The sequence below is a fragment of the Bactrocera neohumeralis genome, chromosome 6, assembly GCF_024586455.1.
Source record: "Bactrocera neohumeralis isolate Rockhampton chromosome 6, APGP_CSIRO_Bneo_wtdbg2-racon-allhic-juicebox.fasta_v2, whole genome shotgun sequence".
NCBI classification, from domain to species: Eukaryota; Metazoa; Arthropoda; class Insecta; order Diptera; family Tephritidae; genus Bactrocera; species Bactrocera neohumeralis.
In genome coordinates this window covers 12,607,097-12,624,823 of record NC_065923.1, presented here as the reverse complement: position 1 = coordinate 12,624,823, position 17,727 = coordinate 12,607,097, and the positions used below count along the sequence as shown (strand labels likewise).

At 35.4% G+C, this 17,727-nt stretch overlaps 1 protein-coding gene across 1 annotated transcript; it reads left to right on the top strand.

Moving 5' to 3' along the window:
• The first annotated feature begins 3,135 nt into the window (after positions 1-3,135).
• Positions 3,136-12,009, top strand: LOC126763431 (venom serine protease Bi-VSP-like). The gene is made up of 8 exons (XM_050480941.1): positions 3,136-3,488; positions 8,187-8,326; positions 8,396-8,714; positions 8,773-9,178; positions 9,818-9,893; positions 11,285-11,369; positions 11,455-11,753; positions 11,812-12,009. Exons 1-8 carry the CDS (start codon positions 3,431-3,433, stop codon positions 11,947-11,949), a joined length of 1,521 nt encoding a protein of 506 aa, XP_050336898.1. The 5' UTR covers positions 3,136-3,430; the 3' UTR covers positions 11,950-12,009.
• Positions 12,010-17,727: the final 5,718 nt, after the last annotated feature.

Genomic DNA, 17,727 nt, shown 5'->3' with positions numbered 1-17,727 from the left:
GAAGCAAACGCATAAGCAAACATCGTCAGCAGTTTACTATTTTCTTGCTTTGTGTGCCAAGCACGTTCCAAAAATTGTAATAAAATCTGAAAAGCCTGACTACTGGGTTGTTGTTTTGTGCATCGTTAGTGCATACTAAGAATGTTGGCTGTGCTTAATTAACGCAATAAAATGATTTGTTGCAGTTTTATTGGTGTATATTTACATGGTAGACATGGTTGTTGATGATGTGATCATTTCACTAATGGAAGTTTGTATAAATTAACGAAAAGTGAATGGGTGAAAGATTTAGAAAAGGAAATGTAAATAAAATCCCTTGATGCAAAAAATTACAGACTTTTAGGTAAAACATTTGCATTGATGAGTAAATTTTTCAGCAAGTTCGTGTCTTAAGTCTTTTGTGTGAGAGTTTATCTCTTGAAATTAAGTCATTAATGTTTTGCAGCAAGCAGAACATCAACCATTAGCTGCGTTACAACGATTTTTTTAGATAAAAAAATTATGTGAAATTTCAGTAATTAAATTTAAACAAGTAAGGAAGGGCTAAGTTCGGATGCCACCGAACATTTAATACTCTTGCAACTTACAAAAATCAAAGTTAGGTTTAAAACGAAAACTAGAGAATCAGAATCGAAGTAATTTTATATATACATATACTATGAATAACTCATACACTAAACAACATATTCGGCATATGGTTTGTTAGATAATCGAAAATCATTCTAAGTAGTGGTTATATGGAAATTGGGCTAATACCGATCCGATTTTACCTAGTGTGATCTAGTAAAGGAATGTCCTTAGGGTTTCATTAAGGTTTTGTGTGATGTATATACAATCACCAATCATATGGAGTAAAGCCATCCGGAAGTTCGAAGTCCTTTATAATAGGCTCAGGGAAGTATTGACCTGATTCAATCCATTTTTAATACAGAAAGATGATATTGCATGGAAAGTATTCTCTCTAAATTTGTATATCACATACATTGACCGATATTTTCGGTTAAAAGTCAACTATAGATACTGAGATCCCCATATTCTATAGGGCTGGAACAGTTTTTGTTGAATTTGGACACTTTTTGGTCATACAAATGTATGTAGTATTGTTGGAATCTCTTGGCAGGATTCGTAAAAAAATTTGGATCTTTTTAGTACGAATTTTGACAAGAGATAACTCGATGTAATTTCGAGCCAAATTTAACCAATAAGGGGCTAAATTGATCTAGAGACTTCAAAAACTATATTATCTTTAATAATTTATCCTGGAAGTAAGGAAAAAGGAATCAAATTTAACCCTCTCAGTGTTTATCAAACATGGATTTGAATATAAAAAAAACTTTGTACCGACCTTTTGAATTAAGGCTATTAAGTTGTTAGTGATGTCAGCAACTTGTTTTGTGCTCTTCATAACCCTTTTTACTAGCGCCCAATATCTTTCGAGGAGTCTTAGCTCTGGTCAGTTAGGTGGATTTGCATATTTTGGCACAAAAACTATATTGTTCTTCACATACCATTCAACTGCCGATTTGCTATAATGGCATGAAACCAAGTCAGGCCAAAAAAATGTGGACATCTCATGCCGTCTTATAAATGGAAAAAGCCGTTTTTGGAAGCACTCCTGGATGTATAAATCAGTGTTGATAGAGTTGTAACAAAAGAGCTGCTTCTTTTACCACAGCTATAAATTGCTTGCCAAACCAAAAATTTTTGTGTCTTTAACTCCTCTTGAACATTCTCCCTATGATCTGCAACATAAAAATCCACACCTGGAAGCTAAGAAAAGTTCCTAAGCACATTCGTTTCATCAACCATAATGCAGCAGTTACAATTTTAAAGGAATATGGCATCTCATGAAGCCGTTTGGCTACATTTTTTGCCATGTTGTTCTGTTTGGAATTCCTGTCTGGAACTTTCTGAACTTTGTAAGACTTAAGTCCTTCCACATTTTTAACTTTTCTGACAAAAGTTTCTGAACACTGCGGTTTTCCCCTACCTTTCTCTCCGATATGTTGGGATTTTTCGTAAAAAGCGGTATTAACTCCTTAGCTACGTCAGGGTACTTAAAATTACTTCTACCACTTCCTTGGTTCCTGTTGAAAGTCAGATCTTTGCTGAACGTTTTAATAACACTCGCCATGGTATTCCTGGAAAGAATTGCTTTTTACCAATTGTTTTCATAGTCCAACTAGGATTTTCGTTACCAGTACCATCCAGTACCATCAACGCACAATTTGTGAAATTCTTTTTCGAAAACAACGCGTCAAAAATTTTAGATGCAGAAGCTGACTGATCCGAACGTATCAACCCTACCGCGCATTGGATAAGGAAATAATACTTTTTCACTATTCCTTCAATTAAATACATTTTTAGGATCCTCGATAGTACTTATTTTAAACCAAAGAAGAAATGATAGATTTTTTGAAAATCCTAGACTAGCTAGTTAATCGCTTAGAGTGCCCAAAAATCGATTTTCTTTGCATGCTAAACTAGCCTAACTCCATAACTGAACCGATATAATATCGAAAAATGATGGATGAAATCGGTCTGTATCTTGCTAAGTCTCAAAATGTGGTATATGCTGATGAGATGAGCAGATGTTCAGTATTTGAGTTTATTTCAGAATATTATATTTCGTGAGAAAGTGGCATTTAGGTAATATTATATAACTCTTTACGAAAAGTCGGTTTGTCTATTTTCAATTTTTCAAACGTTGCATACTTTCCAGCGTGCAGAGGGTGAATAACCCACATTAGCAATATTCTATATACCCACACAAATACATGTGCACATAATTGTTAACACATCTGATTAAGTAAATATTTCCAATTAACCGTTTTATCCCCACCGCAGGTGCTAAACAGTCATTTGAGTGTGAGTAAGACATTCCAAAAACTGAGCTGAGAGACTGCCTTAAACAATAAGCATTGGTTTGTGGGAATCACCTCTTCTGACTTAAGGCAAATGCAAACAATATATATGAAAACCGGCTGAGATTTCGTTTTCGAAGCATAAATATAAAAATATTGCTCAACATCTCAAACTGGTACAGGTAAATAGATGTATGTATGTACATATATATGGATTGCTAATAGCCTCGCGTCGTTTTGACTATCATTTTTGGAAACAGTTGCGAATTCAAAGCGGCCGCGTTCAAAAGGGCTCAATAAAAGCGCGTAGTAAATCGTGAGTGAAGGCAATGAAATGTTTCGATTGTAAAAATAAAGACGAACTAATAAAAGCTTGAAATTAAAATTTGTGCACTTTGATGACTGGATCGAAAAAGTATTTCATGAATTACACATAACAAAAAAAAAAAACAAAACAAAAAAAAAAAACAATATTTAGAAAATTAAAATTTTAATTAAATTAAAATTAGATATTTGTATTAGTTAAAAAAGTTGTTGTGTTTTTGAAGAAGTGAAAGAGTGAAAAAATGAAAGCCACTTTGGCGCTACTTGTCCTGTGCTCACTAAAAATAATAACTATTAAAGGTACGCATAGCAAAATGTATTTTTTAATATTTTTATAATATTATAAGTTAATTAAGAAAACATTATAAGAGCTTGAAAAAATATCTGCATAATAAATGTTTCGCCGGAATTCAGAAACAAGTTTAATATATATTCGAAAGCTAAATTTAAATTTGTTTAATAAAATCGCTAATAAAACTTTTTATAACCTGATTATATGCTTATTAAGGCAAATATATTTTAAAGGTGCAAGATTGTGTAATTTCCCAGCAGAGTTGTTGTATAGCTAAGCCACTTTTTTATTGTTTATTTTTTGCATATTTGCATATACAAAAATATTGAAAATTTTTTTATTGTGTTTTGCTTAATTTTATTTTAAAACAAGAAAAGCATTAACTTTGACTGCATCAAAGCTATAATACCCTTTACAGGTGCAATTTTTTTTGCAACTATCCATAAATAAATCTGAAAATATAAACGTGCTGGGGTTGAACTTAGCGGAAGCTGTTTTCCAATTGCTTTCTAGCCACTTTTTTTTTGATATAAACAACCTTTAAGTCGAATTAAGGCTACTTAAGAAGGAAAAGTATTTTGATCGGCTAGTTTATTTGGCTTATGGATAATAATCCATACAAAGTTTCATGCAGATACTTTGTCATATAGTAAAGTTTTCTATACAAAGGCTTGTTTTCGACCGATCAGTTCGTATGACATATACATACGTAAGATAGTCTGATATGAGCGGTACTCAAAAAATTAGTAAATAAGTTTGTGCATAGTAAATACAGTAAATATTTAAAGTAAACATTTTTTCTATTTTTATTGAGTAACGAAAAATATATCGAATCATCGATAATTGAATCAAGAAATTATTAACTGCACTGCTCCACAAAACTGAAGAAAAAATTTGCGTCAGATATGCTAAGAGATCTGTGGTGTCTTCATTGCGATTTTCAGTTCAAAAGTCTTCCATCGGCTATTTTTATAATTTTATTAAATGACGGTGTTTCGACCCCTAACCTCTTTGACTGCAACACAAAAAATTCTACGTGTTAGGAAGTTTTTACTATCATTTGCTTTTCTTACTAACCCAAAATTAACAGAAAGAGTCTCTCACATCACAGTCACAAGATGACTTCAAAGTAATTTTATAATTCCTTGATATTCACAATGAAAACCTCAGCTACCACTTGATTTTTATTTTCAATGAAATAAACAGTGATTGTCCTTCTTTAATTCAATCAGAATTTTAGGGAAACTAAAACTTAATATGCAACTTATGAAGATATAAATAAATATATATACCAGTTAACGATCAATATGCCTCCTAGGGGACTGTTTTTTCAGTTAAAGATATATACTATAAATCTTTATATATAAAAATTACGTGTCACATTGTTTGTCCGCGATGGACTCCTAAACTACTGAACCGATTTTAGCAAAATTTAGCACACTGTATTCAGTTCGACCCAACTTAGAAGATAGGATAAGAAAAACAATCCATAAATAAAAAATACAGTGAAAGCTCTATTAAATGGACGATATATTAAGCGGACATCTCTATTAACTGGACAGAAAGGTAAAAGATAAGGAAACAGTAAATACAATTTTCACTGTATTGAATAGTTTATTATATGAATAATAGTATAAAATTTATACTACAGCAAGGCGTGTCCGGATCCACTAGTAATTATATCTATATATCCATACGTATAGTATATAAAAGAAAGTGGTGTTAGTTACACCATTTATAACTCAAGAACGGCTAAACCGATTTGGCTGAAAAAATAATAATTTCAAAATTCATGTTTGTAGGAATCATTTGAATGTATGCGTACAATTTTAAACAGATTCTTGCTCAAAAATAATACAATTGCTAAGTATTTGGAGTAGAAGAAAAGAACTGCAACCAAATACGCAGTGCAATGGATTATAACTGGCTCAGTAATCAGTCGTTGAGTATGTATTATACCACGTGCACCCTGACTGATGTGATAACCTTTCCAGCCGACTTTTTCGTCTTTCCACGCCTGAGAACAGGTTCAACATGTGCAGATGACTAGAATGACGATTGGACTTCAGTGGGAAATGTTGGAGCTATGTTTCTATTGTCACACACCGACGCAAAAAATCGGTTTTATTACGATTAAAGTGCACTCAAACACATCTCAGAATCACTTATTCGTTGTTTTTATTGGATTATGAACTTGCGAGGCACCCACTTTGCACAGAGCTTTCGCCTCTTTAAGCTTAGCAAATATCTTTTCATCGGTGGATTTCCCTGAGCCCAAATTCAACAGTATTTTCCTCCAAAAAGCAATAATTTATTAACACACGAAATGCTTTATGATCCATATTTTTGTAAACTAACACAAGTTGCTTTACAGAAATGCTATATTTCATTAACTAATAGTTATAATCCAACTAATAGAAATCATATAGTTGGTAGTAGTAGTATTATCTATGTATCAGCCACAGTGAAGCGTGGGCGGATCCTCTAGTATAATATAAATATCAATATGCCTACTTAGAGACTGCTTACTTCATTTTGATATAAATACGAAGAAAATTCAGAATATACTAGAGAAGTTGAGTAGAAGATAAATTGTGATTATTCTTCTTCGACCATCGTTTCACCATATGAAGTATAATGTAACCATAAATAAACCAATAGATGTCGCTGGAATGGAAATTTCTCTAAAATATTATTAGTCATATGTGTGCCTTAGAGATGTTGTGGCCACATGCTCCCTTAAAAAGTAACAGGTACAAATATTTATGTATATTTCTAACATTTCCTTGAGACCCATGTGTATGGCTTTAATTAAATTAAGTGAAACCGGAACATAACAACCGTACCTTCAACCTATATTTTACCATTTTGCTGTTTTAATAAGTATTTCTAAGGCTTAATATACGATTATGTTCTGGTTTTTCTTATTTTAATCAAAATCATACTCCTGGCCCTACAGGAAATGTTCTGTAAAAAATTTGGTAAGTATGTAAGATAGCAGCAAATGCGAGCGACAAAGTTCGAAAGTTTGTCAAAATCACAATATTGTGTGGCCCACTCCGAAATTTATAATAAAAAACTGAAGAGTTTTGTGTGAATTTTGAATAAAAATAGCTGTATAAAAATAGTTCTAAATTGAAAAAAAAGATTTATTTATAAAAATATATATTTTTGTCCAATATTTGTTTTCAAAGAACTCAAAAAATAATATTGAACGTAAATTTTGGTTGGAATAACTCATATACCCGCTTTTGTGAGCATTTGCGATTTCGACTCAGTCACGCTCAAATCATTTGCCAGGTGTTAGGCTGTTGGAATCACACAATTCTGACAACTTTTCGTTATTTCAACTTTCACCACAGCTACATATATAATACGTTTTTATATATATTTACCATCATTTGCTATTAGTTAATTCGCTGTTTAAGCTAAATACTTACACTTAAACGTTCTACTTCATTTGCTCAGCAATTAAGATATTTAAACACACTTTATAATACTTAACGCCCATTAAACGGTTTTCTTTACATTGAACTGAATTAAAAGGTTTCAAATGAAATGGTTTTCTTTTAATAATTAAGCGTTACAAAATTGATGTTTCAGTTGAAAGTGAGATTTCACCACACGCTAATTATTTCTTTCCATACATCCCACTTCTTCTCCTTTTAATACTTTCGTGGAATTAATATTACATATTGAAACTTTGTAAGAACTTAAATAGTTCAACTGTTATTGTTGCTTTTTACAAAGTCATAATTGAATCATAAGCAGACAGTTTCATAATCTGTTTTAATTAATTTACGAGAATTTGATATACTGAAGAGGTCTTAAGAATCAGTTTCTGGAACAAATTAACATTTATATGACATTAAATGACAAATTTTTATTTCACAACAATGTGCGTTATTTTAAGAATGTAGTTAGTCCTATAAAATAGCATAAAATAACGATAACAAAAAAATAAAAAAAAAAATATTTTAAGTGACAACTTGCTTTGAGAACAAATTTTTCCAAAGAGAGTGATCGATGCAACATGTCATCTCCTACATATATACATATATCATGCTCTATTGAACACTAGCCGGTTTGGACGTTATTGTTATTACCTGTTCTCCAAACTGTTTCGCCGACCTTAATATAAGATGGCCGATTTGATGAAGTGGCTAAATATATTCCTAATGTCAATTTGATTTCTTCCAATTCACCCCTGTTACTTTTCCTCTAAAGGAGAGCTGGTTTCAAATTGTCACTGATTTCCGAAGAGAAGAAATCACCAGAGACTATTGTGTATTCAGTCATGATAAGCTAAGCGGTTACTGAAAGCATATATGAAATGGAAAACTATCACTTTAAGGTTAATCCTTTTTTCTTTTCCTCACAATCTAGTTTAAAATGTATATAAATGATTTACCACTTATACTATATGAATGAGTATGATATTCATCAAGAAACTGAAATTGATGAATTCATGATGAAACAAAAAAAATTCAAGATCTACGTACGTAATCGAAACAAACCGTAATTAACCATGGATCCTCAAGGTTTTCTAGAAAAAATGCATATTATTCCAGAATTTACGGAGCATATGTACTCTCTACTCTTCGGCCGTATATCTTCCGGTACCTTGAGTTAAAAGAAACTCTTGGTGCTAGAAATCGTTATTTTTCGGCCAACCTAACATTCAACTATTTTCGTTTTTACTTCAGCTCAGTACAATTGTGTGAGTCCAGAGAATTATTATGGCCAGTGCGTTGCCTTCAATTATTGCCCACAGGTGGTGAATGCTCAGAGAGCGCGCAATCAGCAATATGTGGCAGCTGCACAACGAGCGTGTGGTGGCAAATCGGTTAGTACGCGATAAACAAAAACGCTCTTCAGTTATCTAAATAATACTAACGAAAAACATTTTGCATAGTTTTGTTGCGCACAACCACAGCAGCGTCCACGCCCAGTCTCTCAACGACCGACCAGCCCTTTCGCAGTGCAACCCCAACAAAGTCGACGTGTGCCTGCACCAAACACGCTACAAGTGCGGCGATCTGTTGCAGCACAACCTCAACAACAACCACCACAACAACAACCGCAGCAACAGCGAATAATACGTCAACAGCCAGGAATTGATTTTCGCTACATTTTCGGTGGGAATGAATATAGCCAAGCTCCATCAGCTTTTGTGGACTTTAGAGCTGGACAATTCTGTTATACTCCCGAGAATGTAGAAGGAGCTTGTGTGGGTAGGCGTTACCAACGTTAAATAAGGAAATAACTTTACTAATTTTCAATTTATTTCAGAAATCAACGATTGCCAAGTGTTGTTGGGTCAGTTGTATCAACGTTATACAGATCCTAATTTCGTACAATATTTACGCGCTTCGAATAGAAATTGTGGCGGTAGCTCGCATAGCGTCTGTTGCCCTGGTGGCGCAGAGTCTTCACGTCCGGCGCCAGCACCAGCACCAGCACCAGCACCCGCACCAAGTCCCGCACCCAGTCAAGCAAGCTCTGCCGGTACTTGTGGCGTTGTGTTGCGTACATTTAAGAAGATTGTTGGTGGTAAAGTGAGTGGCAAAAGTGATTGGCCGTGGATGGCTTTACTAGCCTATCCGGACTTGGATCCCAGCTCGCCATTCAAATGCGGCGGAACTTTAGTGTCCTCTCGACATATTGTTACGGCGGCGCATTGTATACGAAGCGATTTGTGAGTTGGAAAGTATTTTATGTATATGAGACGTATATCGTATATAGACAAGCTTATAGCATTACTTATTGCAAATAGGTTAGAAGTATAAAACTTACCTTTTTATTTTTAAAATCTGGTCAGATATTAGCCTGACTTTTTCTATGAAAACTAGTTCTATAAATACTCCTCAGTTCTTAAAACTTACATCACTGTCAATTTAGTTCAAACAAAGAATTACCGTTAAGACAGGTATACCAGAGTAATGTCTTAATTTCCAGCGTCTATAATCACTCATTCATATGTACAGTGTTTAGCTACTAAAAAGCTGTGATCTGTGATGAGCTGAGCTAATATCAATACAGCAAAGACAAATTAATCAATTCAACTCATAGACATTTTAATTATAGCTTATAATAATGTAGATGTACGATTGATTACATTTGAGCAATAATATTAAGATTTTTTGTTGCCATTAAGTTGCTTACTTGAATTTGCATATTAATGGTATTCTCCTAGATGATTGATTAATTTGCGATTTAGGTTTTACCGACTACGGAAATTTAAAGAAAGTAGTAGTTTTATTTCATTTTAAAAGTCATTATTTTATTTTATCAATTACTTGCTTTTCGGTTTTTTGTTTTCATGTGTGTGTTTTAGAAGCTACGTTCGTCTTGGCGAATACGATCTGAGCACAGATACAGAAACTCAGCATCAGGATATAAGTGTACTGAAGGTGAGTAGCATTACTTTTATTGTATGACACTATTTTTTTTACTAAAGAATAACTATTTTCTGATCCTCATATATTCGAAACGCTGAATAATGTAATTAAAATAATTTAAAATATGCATACCTCATACTCGTATCCAAAAAATTACGTAGTCTTTATACGATTCTGTCACACATAGATCGACTATCATTATCTACGTAAATTGTCTTTTATATTTCGGTATTTGGCAACGCTAGTGTTGCAATCTGGCAACTCACAACTTTATCGGAAGAGTTTGACATTTTTCATGTTAAGCATACTCAAAACGTTTTAACATACGAGCGCTATTTACATTGTTTACAGTTACTTAAAATATTCATCTCTGCCAAAAATTGAATTTAATCGCGAACATTTTCGCGCGATTATTTTTCACAACTTACGACGTGGATTAAAGTAAATCGATGAACTCAATTCAACTTATGGCGATGAAGTTCCATTGAGGACTAGTATTAATAGGTAGTACGGTGAATCCAATCGAGGTCGTGGATCACTCCAAGATGAATTTCTTGAAGATCATTTAAAATCAGTTCTTGTTCCGGAAACTGTTGAAACTGTGCGCAAACTGATATAGCAAGATCGTCATGTGACATATCATAGGATTGAGGCAGCCTATAGTTGTGGCTTTAGTTGATTGAGGGAAATTTTAAAAAATACGATCACGGTGCTTCGAAATATGTCTGTGACAATTTGAAAGATGGTGAATGATGGATTTATGCGAATGAGTCCGAAAGTAAACAACAGTCGAGTGTATGGTGTTTCAAAATGAGCTGAATCTAACAGAAGCTTTTCGACTACGAAGCACTTCCAAGCAAATGGTTGCCTGTTTTTGGAAAAACTGAACATGTCACAAAACAGTAAATTCTTAGTGGTAAATTATTTGATATGTTATTCTTGACTTGGAATTGAATGACTTCTTTTATTTCCATTCGTAAAAAATAAACAAAGAAGTCAACGTTTCTCGACACTTAAGAGGCGGGTGATGCGTACAGAGCCCATGTTCTGGAGATACCTCAGTCAGAATAACAAAAGTGCTTTGAGAATTAGTTCAAACGCATGCGAAAGTGTGTGTATAGATCTCAATGGAGAATATTTTGAAAAACAATAAAGCAATTTTCGATGATTAATATTTGGTTTTGTTCTCTATTCCGAAATATGAAAAGCAACCTACGTAAATTTGATATGTTTTCTGTTAATAATCCTCGTCCGGCGCCATTTAGTAGATTAAAATATAATATACATTTTAAACAAATTTTTATATTATATAAAAATTAAACAAAAACACCAGATTGGAATAATAGAATAGAATAAATAATACGCAAATTCACTGCTTTCTTATTTTTTACATTCATCGACAGCAAGAGAAACATCCGAATTATAACACCGCTAATGGACGTAATGACATCGGCGTAGTCTGGTTGCAACGTGCCGTACAATTCACCAGTAAGTTTTACCTCACCAAACAAGCTCTTTTTTTCTTCACTTCTTACATAATACTAAATTATTCTCCATCTATCTCTTTATCTAGACAACATTAAGCCCATTTGCTTGCCCAGCTCACAGCGGTTGCGCAGCAAATCCTATCTAAATTACACACCCTTCGTAGCGGGTTGGGGCAAAACCATGGAAGGCGGTACCTCTGCGAATGTGCTGCAGGAGCTGCAAGTACCAATATTGGCTAACGAAGTTTGTCGTGACAGTTATCAGCGTGCGAATCGTCTAATCACCGCCGATCAATTCGACGCTGGTGTGATATGCGCAGGCGTGCTATCAGGCGGTAAGGATACTTGCCAAGGCGACTCGGGTGGACCACTAATGATACCGGAGGTAAAGCAAATACTTCAATTAAATGAATAAAATTTATTTGTTGTTATTTTTTGGTTAGACCGTTGGTAGCACCATAAAATTCTATCTGATTGGCGTCGTCTCGTACGGTGTGGGCTGTGCGCGTCCACAAATCCCCGGCGTTTATACGAGTGTACAGTATTTTGTGGATTGGATTTTGGCGAAAATTGCGACTTAGCGTTGTTATTAATAAATAAGCAATGACTTTTGAGTTGCAATAAAATAATATTTATATTTAGGAATTGTAGTTTTATTATCATAGACGATATACCTAGCTAAAAAGGTTGCAGTGAACTGTAAAAAATATAACATTAGTTTTATTTGATAAATTATATTCAACTATTTTTTATAAAAAAAAAATATTTTTTTTTTAATTTTGCTTACGCACCCTTTGTTCCCATGACTGGTTTTTTGTAGCATCTAATCCCGTTTATGCATTCCTCTGCATTTCCCTCGGAAACGCTCTTTATGCATATGCAAATTAGTCTTCACATTCGTCGGTACCCGCTTGCCTGTCAAGGGGTTAGCAGTGTATTCTTCTCTTCATACTTGTACTTCATCCATCACTGTCTTGAGCAAATGATTTTAACACATACATATATGCATAGTAGTTATATGATTTTTTTGTTGCGCTAAATTTACTTGAAAAAATCGCAAAAAAAGTTTAATTGGGTTTCTTTTCGATATGATTATATATTTACTAAGCTAAATATATGAGAAATTATATGCTTGACCCTAAGCCCTTTTCCTGTATGGTCTATAGTATGTATGTGAAGTTTTTTCAACTCTTCCAGCTCGGGCTTCTTTTGAAAAAGGCCAAATTCGGGTATAACTAAACATATTAGCAATTTTCAAAGATCACAGCCGAGACATATTTATAGGCTTTGAAAAACTGTATTTCATCTTCATCGTTAGTTGACGAAATGGTAATGGATTACACTTATATCTAACTTAAACTATATTTGATATCACCACTTAGTCCGATATATTTATATAAACAGTATATTAAGCGTTCGAGTTTGGACAAATTTCATTCATATTCAGCAAGTGGTTAAGCAAACACTTAAATTCATTAAAATATCGCAAATATTTACCAAAATAAACTATTTAAACTTCTTAGGAAGGTTCACATGGCCGCAATGATAGGGGTCCTAACTGGATATTAACTCATTGGCACTCACGCGGCACTAAAGATTTTGGAGGACGCAACTTGTCAAAGGGATGAACATGAGGTGGAAACATCTAGACCTACACTGTCCAGCTTTCGCCTGACTAAGATTGAAGCATCTTGGTTGCCATACTTTCTATGAACCCGGCGAATTGACTCAATAAATTTGTTACTGGCTGCGCTTTGTAGATTTAAACGGCTGTATTGATCCTTTTTCTTTCCTTTTGTTATCAAGAAAAGATGCTCTGGGGAAAGGATTAGCCATAGGCACTGGGTCCATAGATTCGATATCTGTGGTCTTGAAAAGCTATGGTATGTTTCGGCAATTTTTCCACCTGAGATGGTTAATTTATGCTATAAGACTCCAGGTATCGAATGGATGGACCTCAGTGCCTATGGCTGATTCGCGAAATTGAATTTTAATACAGTCATGCGCTAACGTAAAATGAAAAAAATTAGATGGAATTTAAAAATACGAGGTATGACAATTAAGTAATGAGACTGATACCATAAAAACCGTATATTTGAAAATTATTCTACAACTCTGCCATCCCCTTCAATGTAGTCCCGCGTTGTCCATGCTTCGTAACATTTCTGGAACGCTTCGACTGGGATGTTCGCGAGTACCCTCGTCACGGCCGCCTGGATGTCCGTAATTGACTCAAAATGGGTTCCTTTGACCACCGATTTTGTTTTAGGAAACAAAAAAAGTCACAGGGTGACATGTCGGGCGAATAAGGCGGCTGTTGCAACACGGCGATCCCTTTAGAGGCCAAATACTGGGAAACGCTGAGGGCGGTGTGGCACGGCGCGTTGTCGTGATGAAGGATCCAGTTACGAGCGATGTCTGGGCACACCCTGTTGACTTGTTTTCGCAATCTTTCGAGTACTTGGCAATAGTAGACTTGATCCACAGTTTTCCCCGGTGGAACGAATTGTGGACGATTCCACGGCTATCAAAAAAGGCAATAATCATCGTTTTCACCTTCGACTTGCTCATGCGAGCTTTTTTCGGGCGGGGGGCGCGCGGAGACAACCATTGAGCTTTGGGTACGACTAAGAGCACTATCACCATACACTCCTACAATTTTAGCGTACGTTTCCGAAGCTGTTTCGCCCAAAATTTTATCGCGACGCGTTGCTCTTGATTTCGTTTTTCCATTTTCGTGACGAGCACTACAAACACACGTCACGAGGTGACAAAAATATTAAAATATTATAGCTTTTTTGGTTTGGATGGGGCGTGGTCTCTTGGTTAGACCAAGGACAGGAACCATGTGGACCATCAATCGAATCCAAACCCACAGACTTATTGACATTGGAGGATGTTTTCGAATGAAATGTTTAGTTCAAATAATCGATTTTGAATAAAAATACTAAATACTTGAAATTACTTAAAATAAACTTTGTAATTGGACACAAATGACACTGCAATAGCTCTAGAGTGCCTCCTGAGCGTGAGTCAGCATCCCAACCTAACTTTCCTATTAAAAAAATAATACAAATTGTTGTTGCATATTTTTCGAAATAAAGTGGAGCATGCTCATTTCCCTCGGAGTATGTAACTTTTTTCGAATTTGATTTTGATTTAAATCTTATGCTCCAGCTGTTGCCTTCCTGTAGCACTTCAATTCCCTTTCGCTTACCACAAAATACAATAGTAGGTCATGGTTGTCTTATCCTATTTAAATCACATCGCGATCGCTTTGTTGACTTAAGCTGCCACAAGCACATTTCTATAAAGATTTCTTGCATACATACAATGGAAATTACTTTCACCCGCGCTTTTCACGCTACCCCTGACAGAATGCTGATAAGAACGGTGCCACATGCCATTGATGTGGTGCCAGATTTCTTTAGTTTTCATTTATAAGTTTCTTTTCTTCAAATTTATTTCGTTTTTGTTATTTAAATTCGTAACAGCTGTTGCCGCTAATGGTTTTCAAGCCAACACGTCTTTACATATTTAGGCGGGGATTATGGTTTTCCTATAAGAGAACATATGACTCTTGCAAGGATGGAACGAAAGGATTAAAGCGAGTATTTACATAAAGATAATAGACGTCTGCATACATACATACATGTAAGAAAGTATTAATGTGCAGCAAAGCGTGATTTCTCACACAGCTTGCACTCACACATACATCTAATACGAAGATCTCAGAGTTCATTAAGAGGTTGTAAAACAGCGAAGGCAAAATTCTCAATAACTCAAGTATGCCAATGGGTGGTCGCAAAATTTTCACCAAGTATTGTCAGGATTTGCATATTTCAACATGTAAATTATCTGCATTCAACACTTAAAATCGCATTTGCATTAAATGATTTGCATACATCAAAAAGGAAAATTGCATTCCGATGGGCAAAGTGAACATATCAACACCGAGGCGTCTTGTAAGGCATCTACCAAACACAAGTTTTCGCAAAACAAGACACCCCTAAGTGGATAAAGTGGATATGTATACAGCTAAGTTTGCATTATTGCGAACGATTGCAACACGAATGCTCGTGCGAACAAAGCACACGTGACAATGCATTTTCAATTGCGTGCGATCATCTCCGAGCCCCTCACGTACACACACTCATACAATATTCGCAATATTTGCCTACCCCTTCTTCTGACTGCGCTTCCACTTTCGTTTGCTAAATATTATTATTATCGAAATTTATTGACATTTGATGAGAGCAAAGAATGGCAAATACGAATGTATGCTGTTGAAGGGGAATTTGGCAATACGATCTCTTTTTACATTATTCCATATTGCCTGCATAGGGTTGTTGTCGCAAGTCAAGAAGCACCTCAGCACGCTCGCGCATGCAGGGCTTCGTGTGCCCGCACAAAGGCGCTCGTAAGTCAGCCACAAAGGCAGACAATCGTAAACGGGATAATGCTTGATGCATCAATATTTGCTTTCGATAGAGATATCATCGCTGATCACTACGTTCCATGTTGGCAAAATATCATCAATACTTAATTGTGTTACGATTGTAATCGAGCAGAATTGAATGGCATTCACATGGCAATAGAATGGAAAGCGAGCGTACAATATTATGACGAAATTGAGATATAAACGTGAGCAATTAAAATGATTGGCGCACAATAGAGGGTAGTTGGGTTGAATGGGACAATATTTGGAGAACAGAAATCATAAGTGTAATCGATCAATCAATTCGTATTCAAACAATTTAATACTCATCTTTAATATGTATGCGTTCTTATTTAAATAAAGCATTTGTGCTTAATTTTCGGAGTTCACCTTTCCATATGTAGAGAAGCATAGAAATTTAGTGGGTACAGGGGATATTGTTGTCAAGGGTTTTTCATGGCAAAAATATATACGAGATTAGACCTGTGCTAAAACAGATCATCTCCATGTAATCATCAACTTAATAATAATATTTTTTTCAATCACAAAGTAAGCAAATGTCATACCTTCATTTGAGTCGTAATGCACGTCTTTTTTGATTAACCGCCACCGTCATCAGTACCTAGTAGTGGTTCGAACTGATAAGCTAATTTGAGCTCCCTATTAAATTGCTGGGCCACTGCAATATATTTCAGGCTGAGCTCTTTGCTATTGCGAAAGCCGCGGAGCTGGGCTCTAATAAACCTGCAGGCGATTCCAGAGTCAACATCTACGTAAACAGGCAAGCGGCAATCAAGCCAGTAACCTCGTATCGCATATCGGCCAGAAGTGTCTTGGAAAGCAGGGCAGCAGTGGAAAATGTTACCAGAATCAAGCAACTTCACATCTACTGGGAGCCAGGCCACAAAGGCATCGAGGGCAATGAACTAGTGGACGAGATTGCCTATAATGGTGTACAGCTGACATCCGAAACCGTGATTAACATTTCGAAACCCATGCGTTGTCTATACGACGATCTGGACAGAAGCATGATAAAGAAAATCAAAACTCGTTAGAACAACTGAAAAAGTGGACTTATCTCGTATTGGCAAGACTATGCTGTAAACATCTGGGGTCCCCATGGTATGATGCACTGGAGGAGGTGTCGTTGGAGAGGCCACAGATTGTGTTAAAATTCGCGTCAAGCGCAGGCATCCTAAAGGATGACTACTCCTCAGGGACCTAGCAACTGAACTCCATCTGATAACGCAAAGAACCAAAACTGGTCTATACGTGGCTTATTGTAAACTTGTAAAACATTAATATTTACAGAGCTGAAGAGTCATACCTAATCAAACGACGTCCCTTATTCTTCAACTGAACTAGATAAATATTGTAATAAATACAACTCTATCGGGGTCTTCAGATGTCGTCATCGTCCTCATATAAAGTACCATAACTAAGTACTAATTTTGGAATAGGATATCGCAGTAGCAAGGGGTACCTGTGAGCAACAAATTTTGGAAAAGTGGACTTGGCCTCGCCTTTTAATAAGTTTAATTTACTTATCTCCCAAATCACTAAAGCTACAACAACCAAATATGCGTAAGGCAAATACCATAAGAACTCCTATAGGCAGCGTCAAGATGGATGAAATCGGATGACAACCTCGTTCACACCCTATATAATGGTTTTGTTAAAAACTACTAAAAGTGCGATAAATCAGTATCTAAATACTTCAGAGACACTAAATTTTAGCCCAGAGGTGGTATGAGAGGACTTTATATGAGCTTGTGCCAAAATCGGACGAAGCGCCATCTTATGACTAAAAATTGTTCAAATCGGATCCAAACTTTTCAAGTCCCTAGATACCGAATAACGGGATCCCAGTACTTATAGTAAATATTTTACTGAAAATATCGGTCAATGTGTCCGATTATCA

Coding starts and splice junctions, on each gene's coding strand:
- LOC126763431 (XM_050480941.1), top strand. CDS start 3,431: ATGAAAGCCACTTTGGCGCTACTTGTCCTGTGCTCACTAAAAATAATA. Junction 9,179..9,817: donor CATTGTATACGAAGCGATTT/GTGAGTTGGAAA, acceptor TGTGTGTTTTAG/AAGCTACGTTCGTCTTGGCG. Junction 11,754..11,811: donor GACCACTAATGATACCGGAG/GTAAAGCAAATA, acceptor TTTTTTGGTTAG/ACCGTTGGTAGCACCATAAA.